The sequence below is a fragment of the Homalodisca vitripennis genome, chromosome 4 (genome assembly GCF_021130785.1).
Source record: "Homalodisca vitripennis isolate AUS2020 chromosome 4, UT_GWSS_2.1, whole genome shotgun sequence".
Taxonomy (NCBI): Eukaryota; Metazoa; Arthropoda; class Insecta; order Hemiptera; family Cicadellidae; genus Homalodisca; species Homalodisca vitripennis.
In genome coordinates this window covers 53,368,585-53,388,498 of record NC_060210.1, presented here as the reverse complement: position 1 = coordinate 53,388,498, position 19,914 = coordinate 53,368,585, and the positions used below count along the sequence as shown (strand labels likewise).

Below are 19,914 nucleotides of genomic sequence, written 5' to 3'. Positions count from 1 at the left end.
ACAAGATACAATGATAGATGCCTGTTGCTCCTGCCTGTATATTTTGGTTTGTTAGTCCTGTTTAATCAGTATGTAATTATTACCTAAAATATATGTGCAAAAAATGAATAGAAGATGTATAGTGATAGAAAATAAAAGATAGCAAAACGATGGAAAACATGGTAGTCCAGCACTCAGAAGTATTTACAATGCTGAGAAACATTTAGGTGGCTGTTACGTCAAGAGGGGATCTCCAAAGTCACCAGATGTAGTTATATGATATCTTTAGATACTTCCATGTTCTGACGACTACCACAACGGGAGCTTCTTGTATCAAATTAAAACTTTTTGAGTTTAAACTCGTGAATATTTCTTTTATTCACCTTATACTGGTCTAATTCTATTTGTCAAATGTTTTCTGCAGTTTAGTTGCTCAAAACTCTCCAAGACCCTAGTGGACTTGAATAAGATCAAGTAATTTTGGAAAGAAGCAGTAACATGTGGGAGCGAGTCTCCTAACAGGGTATCTTATACCGTTATTATCTCTTAATTATTTTCTAATAAGTACGCCTGATGAAGAAAAGCTCTAGAGATGTAAGGAAACCCACGGCGCTTGCACAGCTCTCTATGTCAGCCAACATTGCCTGTGAAGATCCATGCCGTTACTATTAATAATCTACTAGGAGCTGCATACCTGTATATGTTTACGCATACGCTGGACTGGCTCGTACCCCATCTGTAGGATTATACACTCCCGCTTTACCATTTTAATAAGGATTATAATGGCATTTCACTATTTTCTGATTGGTACTTTATATTAGTACCCGCAAAGGTTTTAATTATAGCAACTGATATAATGTATGGTGCCAATTCTAATGTTTAAACATTAAGTCATCGAAGCCTTTGTTCTTTCCCAGATTCCACAGAAGATTTCATAAGACTACCACATTACATCATATACTTAGCATACGACAAGAGGACATTTAATATTTCCCACATAAATAGCTATTACCCTCCTTCCTCTAAGAGGGTGCATCACATAGAGACTTACTCGTATGATGGATTCAATAATCTTTATATGTTATATCTCTGTTAAAAAAGTAAATTAAAATATCAACAGGTTCAGAATAATTCTGTTTAACAAATCAATAAATGGATACGCTAGTTAGTTGTTAAATCTTTTTAACTATATGATCAAATAACCCGTTACGGTAACAGTAGGTTTAAATACAAGGCTTGAGGTGTACTATTGTAATTTTAATACTTCCAATAAAAATATTTATAAATCATACCTCGTTAGATTATTTGAATGCAAAATTTTCACTTCAACGTTGGTCAATGTAATAATAAACTTCCGCTTGTTGACTTTATGGACGGTGTTATGAAAGGGATAATTACAATACCACTCCAACCAGAGAAGCTTAAGCTTGTATAACAAACATACGAGGAGTGGAAAACATATATTACCATACGTCCCAATTCGTATAATATAGTAAAATCCATTTTAATACCGGTCTGACTGTTAACAAGCTTCACCTCTCAATGTTCATTATATCTTTCTTCGTTCGGTCTAAGAATTCTATGAATTTCATAGATATTTAGTTTCTTATCGTATCCTTTATTCTGATCAAATTTCTTTAATTTTCTTTAAAGTTATGTTGTGTCAAATAAATGTTTTGAATTACTAGTGCAAAACGGGCACACGGCCTCCTCGATGATTTTCAAACATTAAGAAATTGCTCTTTATATATGGTGTAAAAAAATTAGAATGTGTTCTGATTTCATTTGTTATAGTCACAGGTTGTGCGCTATGTTGTCATAAAATTGTATTAATGGTTCGAAAGGTTTGTTGTCTCTTGTCAGCTGTTGTTGTTTTATATATAAAGAGACTGAGACTTTTCTCTGTACATTTTATATATATATATATATATATATATATATAAATATATATAAATATATATATATATATATATATATATATACAGGGTGTCAATTAAGTCTGGTACCTCTTTTTTAATTTTTGAACCACAATAGAAAGAAATACCAAAGTTTACACGTGCTTACTGGTGATAGTAACGCACACATCTGCCCAATTACCGACCGGATAATCCCTTTATGGGACGGTCCACAAGGAGTCAGACAAAATTCTTAAATAGCAGCATAGGTCAAGTTTGGTATCAAATTAAAGGTCTTACTTAGCAGAGTACAATGCCACAAACCGGACTTCAAAAGGTGGATTCATTCAGTATACGTATTCAGTATTCATTCAGTATTCATTCAATAGCTATTTGAATTTGAAAACAATTGGACAATGTAAATTATTAAGTATTACAAGTAAACACCAATTTTTAAGTACCTGTGATCAAAGTAAGTGTTCAAAATGTTCCCCTCCCATCATCTGACAATGTAGTAATCGAAGCCAGGAATCAATAATTATTACCAATAACACAACTACTGTTAGAATGTGAAAGTGGCAGATAGAGTCATACACAGCATCCACAGAAACTTTTGGGCAGGTATTACAGGAAATCAAATTATGGGCCCATTATTTATCAATGGTAATTTAAATGGTGACTCGTATCTAGCAATGCACCAAAATGTGATAACTCCTGCACTACAAGCTGCTCTTGGTCGACAATTTCAAAGAATTTATTTCTAACAAGATGGCGCGCCACCACACTTTGCTCTCCTTGTTAGAGAATACTTGGATACAATATTCCTTCACAGATGGATTGCAAGACATGGTGCAGTAGAGTGGCCTGCTCGTTCCCCTGATTTATCTCCGCTGGATTTTTTTCTTTGGGGATACCTCACAGATAAAGTTTATCGTACTAAGCCTCGAGATTGCTCGAGGTACGCCACCTAAGAAATCTCATAGTCCAAGAAGCTACTATTCCTCGTGACTACCTTCAAAATGCAGTGGATGGCTTTTACAACCGCCTAGGACATTGCCGGACGATAGGAGGGGAACATTTTGAACACTTACTTTGATCACAGGAACTTAAAAATTGGTGTTTACTTGTAATACTTAATAATTTACATTGTTCAATTGTTTTCAAATTCAAATAGCTATAACTACTGAATGAATCCACCTTTTGAAGTCCGGTTTGCGGCATTGTACTTTGATAAGTATTTACAATTTAGAAGTATTTAGAACAGGTTGATATAACAAGTGATATTATTACTAAGCTTACTCTATGCTTTCGAAACTATTCATGCAAACAAATTATTAATTTTGGCTTAACTAATTAAACATATGGTTTGAATGTACTAAAAATATGTTCCCACTGAACGGTTATTTACGTAGAACAGGCTCTTTCAATTAATAATATTTGTTTGCTGTAAAAGCTACTTTAGAAATTAGATTTTGGATTTCAGAAACTTTTGAGACCAGTTGGACAGGGGCCGGAGGGATTTTCGAAATAAGAATAGGTCTCTTTCCTTTAAGCCAGAGACGTTAAGAAAGTTCATGTAAAATTTCAGTACAGTCGGTTAACGAAATTACGCGTAAAAGCGTAAAAAACCAACAGACTTTCATATGTATAACATCAGGTAGGCTCTAGGTGTCACAAACGTATTTGGATCAAAAAAGGTTTGTAACCTTTATTTGGTCTTATATATTTCCAGTTTTATAGTGTAATTTGCCTTATTATACCGATGAATAAAGTATCCATACACACTACGAGAAGCCTAATAAAGTAAAAAACATCTAATCAAGATATAAAGTGAAAAACCTTTCTAAGATTACACAGCATTTGCAAATAATCACATACAATAGTTTTTGTGTTATAAATTTCTTGTTTATTTATTGGATCTGCAGTTTAAAATATCATTGAGGAATTTTATTGTGTAATCAGCTGGTTTTATTTAAGCCACTACAAAAGAACATATCACAGGAAGCTAACCAGTTCTTATTACCAAAGATTCAAAACGTTTTTCTTTAAGGTGAGTTTTATAACGTTGTTTTAATAATTCTACTGCTGATGTATTTCATACTTTACAAAATTAAAAAGAAAAACCTTAGAGATGTTACTATAATATTATAGAGTAACACGTATTCTATAAGTGAATTTTCTCAGAAGTCAAGTAGGTAATGTTGCATCAGATCAAACTAGGTTGGGAAAATACGTAGATCTTCTTATCATCAGCTTGCAGTATCGAATAAGAATGATTCAGGGTGGTTTCAAAGTGACCTCGGAGAGGCAGCCATTTCGACTCTAGATGTAAGAGGTAAGCTGCTTGTTGAAGGCCATGGCACTGGAAGGAGATTCGTTTGGTTGAGTTATGCGGACTTCATTTAGGTCAGGTGCTACTTCACTCTGAAAGGGAATATCCTAGATTTCCGGATAAAGATTCACAATTTGGAGTACATCCTAAGAACGTTTGATAGCAGTTTCGTGGTCGCCAGTGACTTCAATTTGAAAGCATTGGAGTGAAGTTTGACCTGTAACGATGCCAGGGAAAGATACATTCTTAAAATTGTTGCAAGAACAGACTCTTTGTGATCAACGAGGGAAGTGTATCCATTTTTCGCAGGCCGGGCTATACGCAGACAATACCGGACATTAATTTTGCAACAGAGTCAAACGCACGTACTACTTTAGACTGGAAGGTATGTAGACTATACTGGCGGCGATCACCAGTACATCACTTTTAGCTTGAGATTTGGCCGAAACAGTCATCCTTTGCTGCGTTCTGTGAGCCTATCATCCGCCTGCTGGTTAGAATGTGAGAACAATTAATGAAGAAGTGCTTTCGGAGGTACTCGAGACAGGCAAAAATGAAGTACTGATTGCGGCAAGCACAGCTGAGAACCTGGTGAAGGCTACCGCGGCCTTATTACGGAAGGCCTGCATCGCTTCTATACCCAAGAAGTCAAAACCAAGAGGGAGAAAAGCCGCATACTGGAGGGAAGATCGCTGTTCTATGTAGACGATGTCTGCATCGGCGTAGGGTGATGTTGCAGAAGAAGTTCTATTGGAATACAGGCGTGTAAGAAGATAACTGAATTTTGCAATTAATAAGAGCAAGCACCTCAATTGGGAAGATCCTACACATGACGTTAAGGCAGATTCCTGCGGTCTGGGATCGTAATGCGAAAACTCGCACCAAGCCCACTGATGGATATTGAAAGGATTGAGCAAATCGTTGACATCCTCTTTCCAACTCTTCCTATATAAGACCTGGAGGTGCGGTTAAGGGTCTGCCACTATTTATAAAAGAAGAATTAAAGCAAGCTGCAAGAACACAAAAAGGCTTCAGGGCCATATGGCATAACCAGTGACTTGACCTATGCTGCTATTTAAGAATTTTGTCTGACTCCTTGTGGACCGTCCCCTAAAGGGATTATCCGGTCGGTAATTGGGCAGATTTGTGCGTTACTATCACCAGTAAGCACGTGTAAACTTTGGTATTTTTTTATATTGTGGTTTAAAAATTAAAAAAGAGGTTCCAGACTTAATTGACACCCTGTATATATTAGAAAAAGTTACAAACCTATATATATATCCCGCTATATTAGACTCGCTAACTTTTACTATATATATATATATATATATATATATATATATATATATATATATATATATATATATATATATATATAAGCTCTAATCTAAGAGCTGAGACTTTTCTCTGTACAATAATGAAACCATTTTTATTTAGAAACTTATAGATTAATTTTTCCTAAGAAAGAACTCAATCATCGTTAGGAGTTCAAAATAGGTGGTTATCGAACCGGTTAAAAATATGAAATGATAATATTTTCTAACGTCATATATTTACATGAATGAAACACTTAAAAATAATGATCAGAAATAAAATAAATGTTAAATCAAGATCAGCTAACTATATACAGTCCCAAAAAGCACTGACTTTCAGTCTCTTTTTTCTAGTTTTCTAAGTGTCCCGTCAAAGGCAACCATTTATGTGTAGGGTGTAACTGTTTGATTTGAGAAAAATATAATTTCATATATTCGACCCTTTAGATACCCAAAATAGCTATGAAAAACCAGGTTGTTTGCCTATACAATGTATATTGACGGCCGGATCTAAACTAATACTATACTCTGGCAATGCATTCTGCCATTATACATACATTACTGCAAATAACGTGTTCTTTAAATCACTTTTAAGATAGATATATTCAAATCTTGGTGTTGACATTGTTTGCAGCAAGACATGTTGTAAAATTATGTAAAATAACGAAATGTTTCGACGAAATCTCTGTAAAATATTTTAGGTTTATTAATAATACCTGAAAAAGATTCGCCCCCCGCCCAATGTAAAATGTGTAAGCAACTATACATACAATCCTCAAACAAATCATGGTTGGAGTGTTGAGTCTTTGTTACAGAACTTATTAGCCTTCTAAGTCTGAAAGTACACCTTAAACACAGTAATAACTATAATACCACCTTCATGTAACTATAATTTAGGCGTCTTCAGATTTGCCAAAAGAGGGCAAGACGCTTGTGACGGGCAATAAGCGGCGTATTTAAAAAAAGCTGCTATCTCGGTGACGGAGGAAATGATAAAGAGAAAATGAGAAAATGAGCGGGTAAAGTGAGGTGAGCTCAGTAAGAATTCTGTAATCTTTAATATCTCACGCTAATCCAAAGTATGGTGTATGGTGTATGGTGTGTGTGTGTGTGTGTGTGTGTGTGTGTGTGTGTGTGTGTGTTCAATGTTCTCATTATTGTTTTTAAATTGTGTAGTTTACTGACTTTTTCATATTATAATATAAAAATCGAGTGGAAGTCCATAACACTATTATTTGTATAAGTTATTATGTTGACAAGGAAATGTCACACGTAAACTTTTGTTACGTATTATTTTAACTATTCATTAAAACTTATATATCATGGTGTTACATATGTTCCGATTAATCAATGGCACTTTCTTTATTCTGCCATAATCCATTTCCTGTACTATTGCTTGCTCTCTTCAAAACCTTTCATAGATTAACTTTTTAGTTACATGTACCCAAAATACTACATAGGAACACTGTTCGTTTTCTTCCTCGCTTTGAATCACTACATTAAATATATTTCTTATAAAAAGTAATATACGGAGAAGGTATAAAATTTATAGCACATAGTAACAATAACTTTAACTAGTTTATTTATCAAAAACATATATCAATATTACATAACAGAAGAACGTAGGCGGCAGATTCATGTATTATTCACATATAGCAGTTATTTTCTATAATGGGTAAAGATAAAATTTACCATGATATATCCAGTTGCTCAACAGAATGATGGTTTAAGATGTGTACTTGGCAATCGTAAGAGGAATCTATATCCTTCTTATTCCGGAAATATGGAGAGGAGCTGGAGGTGCTGGTGGAGGTGGTGGAGGGAGAAATTGTAGTGGTGGTGGCGGTGGTGGGGGTGGTGGTGGTGGCGGCGGTGGTGGTGGTGGTAGAGCAGGTACGGGGCATTGGTCTTGACATACGTGAGCGAATATCCTACAAGGAGCACTGGTGCCTCCTAACACATACAAAGGTAAAATGTAGATCTTTAGGTTTATGTTGGGTAAGGTACACTCCAAATTTACATTCTGCACGATGTACTTATTCTCGCGAGCGAGAATTCTAGAAGACTTGTAGATGTCAAAACCGATGATCGGAACAGCCCCAGAGTCCACCCCAGGAGAGTCTATCATCACTCCATACACATTAGGTTGACTGGCAATATACCGAGCGGCCTCTGAAAAAGTCAAAAGTTAAATGATCAAAAGTCAGAGTTGAAGTTGGAAGGCAAGGTTTTTCAAATACAGCTCCAAGTTGTACAACGACCTCAATGCGCTACCAATAAATTTATTCATTTAGTCTATGATACAGCCATGCATGGATTTACTAAATTTAAAATCATATTTAGTATTTCATATTAAGAATTTGTATTTCATTTTACGAAATTGTAATTGAAACATGTAAATGAAAACTTGTTATTTATTTGTATACCGCAGTACAAAGTTTGCTACTATCGTAAATACGATGGGTAGAGTGATGATTTATAAGTTATAACATAAGGCTAGACCACGTCAGCTTTTGACACTCTTTATTTACGTTACATCACTAAATTTATTAAATTATGAATCCTTAAAACATTACAAATGTGAAAGATCCTTTGTTTGTTTATTTTGCTCTCGCTCAAACTATTAGTTAAAAGAGTGTATTAAATAATGTAATCAACTGTTGTGATTAAATATTTTATTATATATATATATATATATATATATATATATATATATATTCGTATGGGGGACAAAGGCAGCTATCCATAAATAAATAAATTAAAAATTACAATTATTAAAAAGTACGTAAAGAACAAAGTTTCTTGAGTCATAAATTAAAAATAATATTAAAATCTCCCGTCACAAAGCTAAATCCAAATTACTGAGCCAGTTTAGAGACCATCCTCTAAACCACTCAGACCAGCCAGACCACCAGAAAACAATCGCAAAGGGCAGTCGTTTACAATGTGCTCAATTGTCTGAGAGTTTGCGCCACAATCACACGTCTGGTCGTCAGTAATACCCCACTTGAATTTCCAGTGATTGCTTCTCCCAACCCCAGTTCGAAAACGATCAATAAAACCCATTCCTTTCGAGGAATTTCCAAGCCACCCGCTGCTTTCGTAGGATCGGATATCAAGAACTTGTTCCGTCCATCGAATGATTCCCAGGATGACGCCCAGTTAGCATTAGGCGTAAAATTTCTCCTCTATCAACTGGGATGCTGTTCGTAGTGATGGCTTGCGTGATTTGAGCCGGCTATCTTGCTGAGGAAGGTCGCGCGTAACGGGCAATTCGGGATTGGACACGATCTTATTTGAACTCTCTCAGAAGAGCCTCTTTGCGTCTAATCTCAGGTGGTGCTATATTGCTCAGCACTGGGAGCCAAGGTGTTGGTGTTGCCATGAGAGTTCCAGTAATTGTCCTCATGGCCCTATTAAGAACGACTTCGACCTCTCGCACATGTGCACTATTAAGCCACACAGGAGCACAATATTCAGCAGCGAGTACACAAGGGACAAAGAAGTGGTACGCAGTACTTTAGCGTTGGCTCCCCAAGTTGATCCAGCAAGATGCTGTACTATATTAGCCCTTGTTTTCAGCTTTGCTGCTGTCTTTTGAAGGTGACTTTTAAAAGTGAGAGATCGGTCTAAGGTAACTCCCAGATACTGCGGATGTTCATTATGTTTCAATTTGACACCATCAAGAGTTATATTTAACTTGTAGTTCGCCAGTCTGTTATTTAGGTGGAAACATGAATACTTCAGTTTTATTAGGATTTGGATTTAGCTTCCAGGCTCTAAAATAATCTGCGAGGACTGAAAGATCATCAGTGAGTGCCTGTTCTGTTTTCTTTATGTCATTATGTTGGTATGCTAAGGCAATATCATCCGCATAAATAAACTTTCTGGATAACGTTGTTGGGATGTCGGCAGAGTACACGTTGAACAACAAAGGAGCAAGTACTGAGCCCTGTGGAAGGCCGTTTTTAAGTTGCCTGAAAGAACTTTCCTCACGGCCAAGGCATACTTTTATAAGCCTGTCGCTAATCATGAATTAAGAAGCCGCAGAAGGAAAGGGCAAGGAATTAGATTATAGAGCTTTACTAAAAAGGCCTTTTCTCCAGACAGTGTCGTAAGCTGCAGTAAGGTCTATAAAGGCTGTAGAGGTTTTTGCTCTCCTTTCAAAACCATTCTCAATCAAAGTTGTTAGCGCAAGCACCTGGTCACAGCAGTTACGACCAGGTCTAAAAGGCCAGCTTGATCTAATAGGAATGCTGGCATTGAGAATGGGAAATATTCTATTATAGATCAACCTCTCCAGCAGCTTATAACACACACTCAACAGGGCTATGGGCCTATAGCTCTCAATACGCTCTGGGTCTTTTGTTGGGCTTCACAAACTGCGATTATTTTAGATCTTTTAAATGCTGCAGGCAGGTTACCTGTAGCCAGTATTTCGTTGAACACTGTAAGAAGCCAGTATTTAACTTTGATTTCCTGAGTACTTTAGGAATTCTGGAAGACATTATCGATACCGGCTGCCTTCCCAACTGACAGAGCGGAGATGGCCACTTCAATTTCATCAAGTTCAAATGCTCTCGATATTTCCAACGGAGCTTGCCGACTGCTTTTAAATTCGTTTAACTTGTAGTTAACCCAGCTTGTCAGATGGGTGGCGCGAACTGACTTGGACAAAGCAACAATACGCTTTGCTATTGCACAGGGTTTCGGATTGTGACAAAGAACTGTTCGTCGAAGGCTTGCCGGTGGAGAGCTTTCTCAAGAGGGACCAAGCTTTACGGCTACTATGGGTGAAGTTAAGGTTTTCCATTGTGTGTTTTTCTCTTCTTGCTTTGTCAGAGATTGTAGCAGCCGATCAGCTGTTTCTGTGTTCCCGGTGTCATTGAACTCACTGTAAAGGTCCTCACACTCTTGACTCCAACCTGGCACATAGCTCTTTTCGAAATCTCCGTGGAATGCACAGTTTAGCAGTAGCCAGGACTAGCTTTGTGTGAACGGTCATAGTTTCTTATCGTGGGAGGGATGAACCTGATGCCATCATCAACTCTAGATGTAAAGGCTTTCCAATCAGCTTTGTTAAAAAATTCCAGCGAGGCCGAGGGAAGGATCTTACAAGAGGAATCTTGATTCCGACTGAAATAAGCACAGGCCTATGCTGAGAATGAGGAAAGGCACCAAGAACTTTCCTCCCCCAACTGCTAAAGGCTTAAGAGAGCGGGCACAAGAGCAAAAACATAGGTCTGGAGTATAACCACGACGCCAGCGGGCTGAATAAAAGTGTGGGGGCGTCTTTGGCATCATGTATTAATATTAAGTTGTTATTTTCAGCCCAACTAGTTAAACTCGTACCATTGTCGTCATCCGATGAGTATCCCCACGAGCTGTGATGACTGTTAAAGTCCCCCAATGTAAAGGAACGGGGGTGTCCAAATATGGGAAGTACTGTGTCAGACCATTGTCTATTAGGTGGTTTGTAGACATTTACTATAGTTGTTTCTGACACTTTCACCACCAGTACAAAAATATCGTCATTCACAGCTCTTGTAAATCGGGACACATCATCGATGCCCTGCCTAACATAAGTTGCCACTCCGTATTTTTCTGTGGCCAATGGCTTCTACAAGTGTATATCCAGGGATATTGCCTCTTGCACAGGTGTTAGAATTCTCAATGTGAGTCTCCTGGAGTGCTAGGACATCGACGTTGTTCTTTATCATAATTTTGCTTAGGCACTCACATTTAGATCTGCTCAGACCCTCGGCGTTTTAAAATAACATATATTTAAAAGAGAGCCAATATTTAAAAAAAATCAGTATTTGTTTGGCCCTGAGAAGGACCGTTTGTTTGGTCTTCGATAGCTGCCATAACTGGGAGATCACAATATTTTATTGTGACAATATGACCATATTTTTCATAATCGTAATAACTAGTTTCAATTTATTTACATTTATAGAGTGCAAACATAACAAAACTAACAAGTCTTTTTATGTAAATATCTTAGCAATAAGATAAACCAATTAATATATTACATATGCTTCTTAATGAACTAAATTGTGAATGTCTACAGGTTAAGTATTAAATTTGATTTCCTTAGAAGTTGTGGAACGGCATATGCATAATCATCCAGAAAAAACGCTGTAAGCGAAACGTTATTTAATGGAAGATGAACTACGTGGAATATGCACGCAATGGTTATTTTTATGATATGCTCAATACGTATTCGAGGGATAAACGTCGTAATTAATTTCTCACAATTTCTTACTTCGGGTAGAGAATAGACATGGATATATTTGAAATAAATTTAACACATAAAAGAGTGTTGTTGCTGATTTCTCGCAAACAGTCAGAGATAATGTATATTAAATCCTTATTAACTTTGAATTTCCATTGTTATTTGTGATATTTAAAACACAACACTAATTAAAACTAAAGAAAATATTTATTTCGAAAAATTTATTATATACTTCCTGTATTCAAATATGTTCACACACATCTGAAAAATGTGAAAAAAGAAATAAAGCCTTTGAAATTAATACTATAAATGTTCAAAGTCGAAGGATTAACCAACTGTAGTACCAAATGTGGAAAACTATTATTATTAATTATTATGGCTTTTTGATTTATGCTATATAAATGGTATGATACTATAGTTATGACGGTTTTTACATAGCTAGCAGCACACCTCACATAAACCTCAGCATAATCAAGACGAAAGATGGTGAAGACTGTCCATCTACCAGTTTGAGTAGGTAATGGCTTTGCTTTGTTGACTAAATAGAAAGTATGCACTCGAATGGATATTAGTCTGACAGTTAGGTGCTCACATGTGCACCCACAAAAATATACTTTTGCGTCACACTAAAAGGATGTTACCCATAATCCTTTTATTAATCATAGGTATTCGGCATGCTTTTAGCCGAGCTGTCTAAGACGTCGAAATTTGGAGACTACTGTAGTACTAATATTATATTAACCATTGTGCCAAGATTAACTTTATCAGACAAAACGGCAACAAAATAAATATTTTTTAATGATTCCGATTCTAGATACATTTCATAACCTAACGTAAGAGTATCGTAACGAATAGCTGAAAATAAGTATCAAGTACTTTTCAATATTGAAATAGTGTTATTTATCAAGTATTTGGTTATATTGACTTTAAAAATAAAACAAAATCTACGAACAACTCGTGCTACTTATTAAATACAAAAAACTACTAACTTAACTAATAAATTTAGGCTAACAATCATCTAAGATTTTCCTGTCACACCCGTTTGAAAAATTTTTAATGCAATTACTTTCCTGAAATATTGCGACCATACTGTGTAATAGCATGTTAAGTCATCGGGTGTAAACCGGAACTATTAAGGCGTAACCTTGTATTACAGTTAACTAAACTTAATCTTGTACTGTCAACAGTAAAAATTATAAAAAAATAGATTGAATTACAGATTTCACGTACTTGATAACCAATGTGTTATATGAATTAAATAACTTTAATTTCATAGACATGATTTTAATGAAATTTTGCATAAAAATGAATGTATTAGTGGCAGTATTTATTTTTTCTTCAGTTTCTATTACCAAGGAGTTTGAGATAAAACTAACTATGCATTTTTATTTCATTATTATGAAAATGTATAACATGTCTTTCCATTGAGGATTGCCTGTACCATGGTAAAAAATTTAAATTGACAAATTTGTTAAAATTATTAACAAATTTTACCAAAATTACTTTTTAGCAGTTTTTTTTGTTTACATGTACATGAAAAGTTACAATTGTTTAATTTAGTTTATAGCTTAATCTATTTCAGGGCATGTATGTTAACTTACTTTGGAGGAATTTAGTTTCTTTGCATATTTCATTCACGATATATGTACAATAATTTTCGATTGATTGCCTAGGTTTATTTTTGTATTTAGTAACTGATTTCGTTCCAACGTATCGTTTATCATTAATGAAACATATGAATCACAGTTTCATTCAAACATCTTTTAGGGAAATAACAATTATTATTGTTCACTATACCTTTTTTCCTTCTAATTATTGCGTTTGTATTACAAGATAATATTATTTTGATTTTTAGAAGTATGGGAATTGTGAAACTTTTTATTAAAAGTACGTAAGAGCGTGTACTGCTCTTATTGATATTTTTAAGAGTGATTATTTGAATTCTCTAAATTAGAAATTGTATATACCTATAATAAAGTTATTTATTTATACGCATTACAAAAGTACAATTTATTTTATTAAATAACTTGCATTGTAACTTAATTTTTTATGTTAGTAACTTCTGTTTATTTACCTTCAGAAATTCCAGGGTAGTTGTAGTCGATGGGAAGCAAGTCAAGACCTAGAAGTCCTTCTAGACCAAAAACTCGCTCCTGGTTGGGCCACCTACCCGCCCAGCCGGTGTAGAAGATGACAACCGTGCCCGGAGCGAAGCAGCCGTATTCGTTTTCGTTGCACACGATATCGTCAACAGTCGCCTCATAGTTGGGGTTGAGCTTTACCTGGCTGCTGATGTCGATAACACGACCTACACCATATTGAAATGCTGTTAATTATTTTGGAAGATGTATTAAGAAACAATTTTCAATGTACATAAATCAGGTAAAGTTTACTGAACTTTAATATCTAACATTTTAAAATATTAACCTAGTGCCTACCAAAATATTCGTAATATTTAGGATGAGTCAGTTTTTATCATTGGAGGAAATTCATACCTCTTATACTCGCGAAAGAGCAGGTTATTTTAGAGAAATGGATCAATAAATACTTGCAGAGGAAGGGATAGGATTTCTTATATGGGGCGTAGATTGACTCTTGTATCCGAAGCCTTATTCCAGATTTAGAGAGATTGGTTAAAAGTAACCACGGGGAACATACTTTTTGCACTCAGTTCATATTTGGACATAAAAAAATTATGTTTTTACGAAATTCAGCTGGAAAAATCTTTAATTTAAAATAAAACACATTTTTGCTAATGCTACAGTCAAGTAGAGTGTTGCAGGTATAAAATAAAATTCTGTTAATGAATAAATATTTTACTTTGTATCAGAAAATTAACATCAAACTATAGTTTTATACCAGTTCTTTACTCACTTTAAATCTAGGAAAAAAATTAAAAACTTGCAAATCTAATATTATTAAAAAATTACTCATACCTTGAGTAAACTTTAGTTGCATTATTTAAATTATACTTCGTTGCGGCTGATACAATAATACAAAGTTGATCCCAGTCTTGATAGGAAGGGAATAGAACAGTTTTTAAGTCGGTAGGAAATACGATCTATTTTTTTACACTTGATTTATATTCTTCGACGAACGGAATAAGCAACTTCATGGAATACCTAATCTACTGTACAACAATTCACGGCATAATTACTAGCTAAAGGCCTAAGTGTACTTAAGTGCACTTCCAGTATAATGATGGCTTTTCGAACTGTTTATAAATGTTTACAGGAGTTTTAAAACTGATAAATATTATGTAGTGTATTAGCCTAATCAGCATCTCTTTCTAACGTCCTGCTGTAACGCTTACATTCGCTCTACTCGTTCGCTAGTTAGTTATTTATTTGCTGTGTAACTTGAACTTTCATTCAAAATGCTTTTAAATAAGTCTAATAAATTATTTGCAAGGGGTTTTGTCTGAAATTATAGTTATTATTGCATATGTATAAATATTTCTGAACTTTGAACTTAACGAAGGGAAGTACTTCACGCACAAGTAAGTCAAGACGCAATTATCTGTCTTAGAAATTTACATCTTATGTTTGTATCCACAACGGTATATTATTTAGCTATCTCAATATTATTATTTATCTTTGCCTACAATTTATTTGAAATTGTAAAGTTTACTTTATATTCAATTCCATAGATAGAACTTTTAAAATATTATCCCTGTATAGAGTATGCAATAATTATTCTTATTCTTTTTTTCATATGTAGTTTATTTAAAGTGTTGTAAATGTTGTAAAACGTTTAAAACTTTAATTAACAGTACAGGCGTAATACATTTTTAGACAGGAAGGTGTAGGACATCACCCACATAAGTCCCTAAGCTGCTGATGTCACAAGTAACGAATTAGCAGAAATACCAGATATAGCTTTTAGTTTATTCTAAATTACAAATTTATATTTTAACTGACATTCTTTTGGAACTTGTGAGTATGCAATGAACCGAACACATGTCAGTGAATTTTTAATTTGTTTTATCAGTTTATGAGTTTACAAATAATTTAAATATTTGTCAGAATTTGTAAATGAGTGATATTTACTATTTAAAGTTATATTATAATTCACTTCGCCTGCCCGTCGATACTTATTGTTTTGAAAAACAAAACCTGTTTTATATTTAAAATATATTATTAACACGGATATTACAACATATACACTTATCTTTAAATAGGGTGTTTTAGTAAATTTAGTTGCAATTTTTGAAATATATTCTCATTTTTTGATATTCGCATAAAAAATTCATGTTCAAAGTACATATTGACTATTGAGCGTACATATTAAACATTGCCATGCAATATGGTATAAAATGAGATATTTCAAAGGTAATGAATACTTCAAAGGATCCATTCAATTCGCTTGGAAGCAGAAGTTGGCATTCGATTTGATCCTATCCGATAAATTCACTACAATAATTAGTTCAAATGCAATAATATAGCGCGGATAGGAAAAAATAAAAATAAAACTAAAAATCAGTAGGTGTCATCATTGTTAAGAATATGATTGAAATGCTCTAATTATGTAAACCAGAAACAAACTGCGCTTAGATTGGCACTAGCATAAGGATAAGCATATAGTACGTATGTAACGGTAGGATTCAATAATAACTATTTTAACAACTTCATTTTATTTATGGTTAGTAAATTTATTTATACCCCACGTTTGTAATAGTTTAGAAAAAATATTATTAGAAAAAGTATTATTTGGCTATGAGCTTTGAATTTGTATGATAAGTTATATAAATAGAATACAGAGAAAGATTCTACCTTTGGGAGTTTTTATTGATTTTATTTACCACGTAATAATTTTTATTGCAAGAATAATTGACTGTTAAATATCTTGATTAGTGTTATCATACCAAAGAAAAATAATTACTTGCATATACAAATTTTAACTCATAAATAGTTGAACCTACAAATAATATTTGATGAATACATGATGATATTTAAAATTTAGGGACATAAATTATCTAATTATACCTAAAAGCATGACTTGATTATACAGATGCTATCAAAAAGTACCGAATGACGTTTAACATATTTATTTAAGAAATAAATACTATCTTAGAAAATCCATATGGTATCTTACCGATGAGCCTGACAAGTTGACTAAAAGGAATCTCCGATATTTGACGATTAAACGGGTAGAAGACGGCCGGTGACGTCATTGAGGTTCCTGCCAGACCGGACACAGAATAGTTGTACGAGAGGAAGAAGTGCGGGTCTCCGTACTCGTAGGCTAAGTTCAGATCAAAAGCCTGCGGATCAAGCCCAGGATAAGCCGGTATCCCCTCGTAGAACGGATGCGTGAGGTCAAATGTGGTGGCATCTTGGTAGTAGTAGCACGGATCCAAAATGCAAGACCCGACACTCAGCAAAGTTAAGAAATAAATGGCATAAAGAATTTCCATGTCGGATACATGAAGCAGAGCTGAAAAGGCTCCGATAGCGGGGTCTCGGAAACAAACCTTATCAGTAATTTATACGTGACTACACAGTGATAACTTGTTTATTTTATTGATACGGTTCACATTACATAGATTTTACCTTATCATTATTTACTATGGTACACGAAAGATGGGCAGAGACGAGCGAACATCGCTCAGTGACGCTTGAAGGTCTAGTCGACATTAAATACATTTAAAATATGTATACTTTATAAAATGACCTACTGGCTATATCTTTCACCGTAATCTGGATTAGAGCAGCATATAATTTTCTGCTCCCTTTAACTCTTATAAAGTATTATAGCTAAACATTAAACCTTGTTCAAACAATTAGGGTAATAAAAAGATTACGTAGAATGAATTATATAACCGAGTCGATATCACCAATGAACATATTTTTCTCTAATAATAACTAACCATCTATGGTAAGAATAACATGTGAGGTTAGGAGTATCAATAATCTATGAATAACTACAATAGTATCATTTCGTCGGTTCCAACTACTCAAAACTAAAAATACAATTCTATAAATCTTCTTTATGTTCCCGATGTAAGTTCTACCTGGAAAATAACTGCACCTTAATTACACGTTATTATTGTTATCATTATAAGCATGAGATATACGTATATCTTTAGGTAATGTCTACAAGGTATGGACGTGTGGTAAATATGTTTTAAGAAGGAGGAAGTGGTCATAAAAGAAAAAGTTATTTTTTAATCTTATGAAGTGTAATTTTAGACGCATTTTTTGATCGTGATAATATGTTTCATGAACATACTGCATACCTTACATATTACGTCTAGGGAGTAGTTAAGGACTCGCTTACCCTTTTTTGTGAAGCAGTTATGGACCATACATTTAGGCTCATGTACGGAATTCTCTAGCACATTTGACGAAAATTTATTTTCTATATATTTAATATATGTAATACCCTGGACTGGATTGCTATTAATATCGTATCTGGCGTATTTCTATTTGTACAGTTTATGATTTTTAGTTTTTTTTTTCTTTCCGTCAAAAATGACACGATTTACCTAGAGATTAGGGTTTAGCTACGATTATGCCAAAGCAAAAGGTTGGATGAGAAAACGATAAAATATGATAAAAATGCATATTTAAATCAGCAATTTTAAATAGAACACACAGTAGTAACTTGTTCATTTTACAGATGTGGCTTGAGAGGCCCTTATGTAGGCAGGGAGGTCGTGTATACCCAGCAGGTCTAATAAGACAAGTTTTTGTGATTTTAATATGAGGTTGATGAAGTCGGAGTTAAACTTTTATGTTTTATTGTTTTAGTATTTACTCAATGGGTTTCTATTTATTCTGTTACTTATTGTAATTGAGTTTTTGGTTGAGTCAAGGCTCCTTTGGCAGTGCCCCGTGTGGAGTATGATAGCAAGCTGTGTAATAGCCAAATGTTACTTGTCTTCTGTTGTCACGATGCGTATCTTAAATAACTCGGATTCACGAAGTTTAAATTGGAATTCACTAACAGTACCTTTTAGAAAGATATTAAATGCATCCATCGTTTCCATCATAAAAATATTAAAAGTTAATTTAATTGAGCTAAGTTGGTCTAAAATAACTATTGTCCTTTTTATAATTAATTATTTTGCTCAAGACCTTATGCAGCTATTGATGTCTTTTTCGAGTTTATTTTAATTATTCAAAAGATCAGTGATAAAAGAAATATAAATTTCTTGATTATTTACTAATAAAATGCAACCTAATATAGCGATACCCTGTGTATATCTGTAATGACATCAGTTGAGTATGTTGTTTCCGTAAAATAAGTATCCTTGTGATAACGAATGTATAACCTTTCGTGCAAACCTAGATCTTTCAGTTAATCCAGGTAAACCTTTAAGCCTAAAACTCGTATTCTACCTCTTATCAAATTCAAAACTATTAGCTTTTTTGAAGGACTCTAATGTCTCCTCTGGTAACAAACCAGTCGCTGGGAGGGGACGCAATCTTGATAGAATCGGAATGCAGTGATAACAATAGCGTACCGCATTAAGAATATTGGAGATTGTTAAGTTCAGGTTTTTTGTCCACAAATTGTGAGTAGCACCAATCTTCCTTTGTGAAACTTGCACAAGGATTGCTAGTGAGTTCATTATTGGTACGTTTAGAAACTATAAATTAGTTTCTTTCTATTTAAGGAAGAAAACAGGTGGTGCAGAATTTTTCAATTGTATAAATGTTATAGTGACTAACTTTGTTCCAAATTCTAAATTTATTACAGAGCAGAGTATTTCTGATCATAAGGCTCTTGTGGTTTATATAGACTTCATATTCTCAAACATTGAGATAGAATCCAAACAGTTTCCAGTCACAAATATTTAAAGTTTGTCGCGGCCTTGTCTGAAGATACATCTTTAGGCATATTCTTTCAATTACATTTTATAAATTAAAGTTTGGCAAATTATTTCTGGATTTTAACTTTAATTTTCAAAGTAGCTTTCCTTTCAAAAGTGGAATTATAAAAGAACGCCAAAATTTCAACTCGTGAATTACAGTCGTCATAAAAGTCTGAGGCGGTTGTGCTTGGAGCAGCGTGACTATGGTTGCACGATGCTTACTGCTCTTCAGCCATATTTTGAAAACCATAATTAAACCTGCTAAATATATTTCAAGCAATACGTAGATTGTATGGGTGGGCAACGAGCCTAAAGAAAATCAAGTGCTCTCCTGTCTATCT

The 19,914-nt window shown here is 34.3% G+C and overlaps 1 protein-coding gene across 4 annotated transcripts in view; it reads right to left on the bottom strand.

Annotated features, from left to right (window-relative positions):
- Positions 1-7,078: 7,078 nt before the first annotated feature.
- LOC124359325 overlaps positions 7,079-19,914 on the bottom strand; it is a 32,914-nt gene continuing 20,078 nt past the window's right edge. For 2 of the 4 annotated variants that reach the window (XM_046811983.1, XM_046811984.1), the window contains exons 2-3: positions 13,829-14,062; positions 7,079-7,691 (exon numbers count right to left, since the gene is read on the bottom strand). In XM_046811983.1, the coding sequence (XP_046667939.1) occupies positions 7,279-7,691; positions 13,829-14,062 (647 nt within the window). In that variant the 3' untranslated portion in view covers positions 7,079-7,278. Of the gene's footprint in view, positions 7,692-13,828; positions 14,063-16,848; positions 17,332-19,914 lie in introns of those variants that run through there. The other 2 variants (XM_046811982.1, XM_046811981.1) reach the window with 2 other exon arrangements.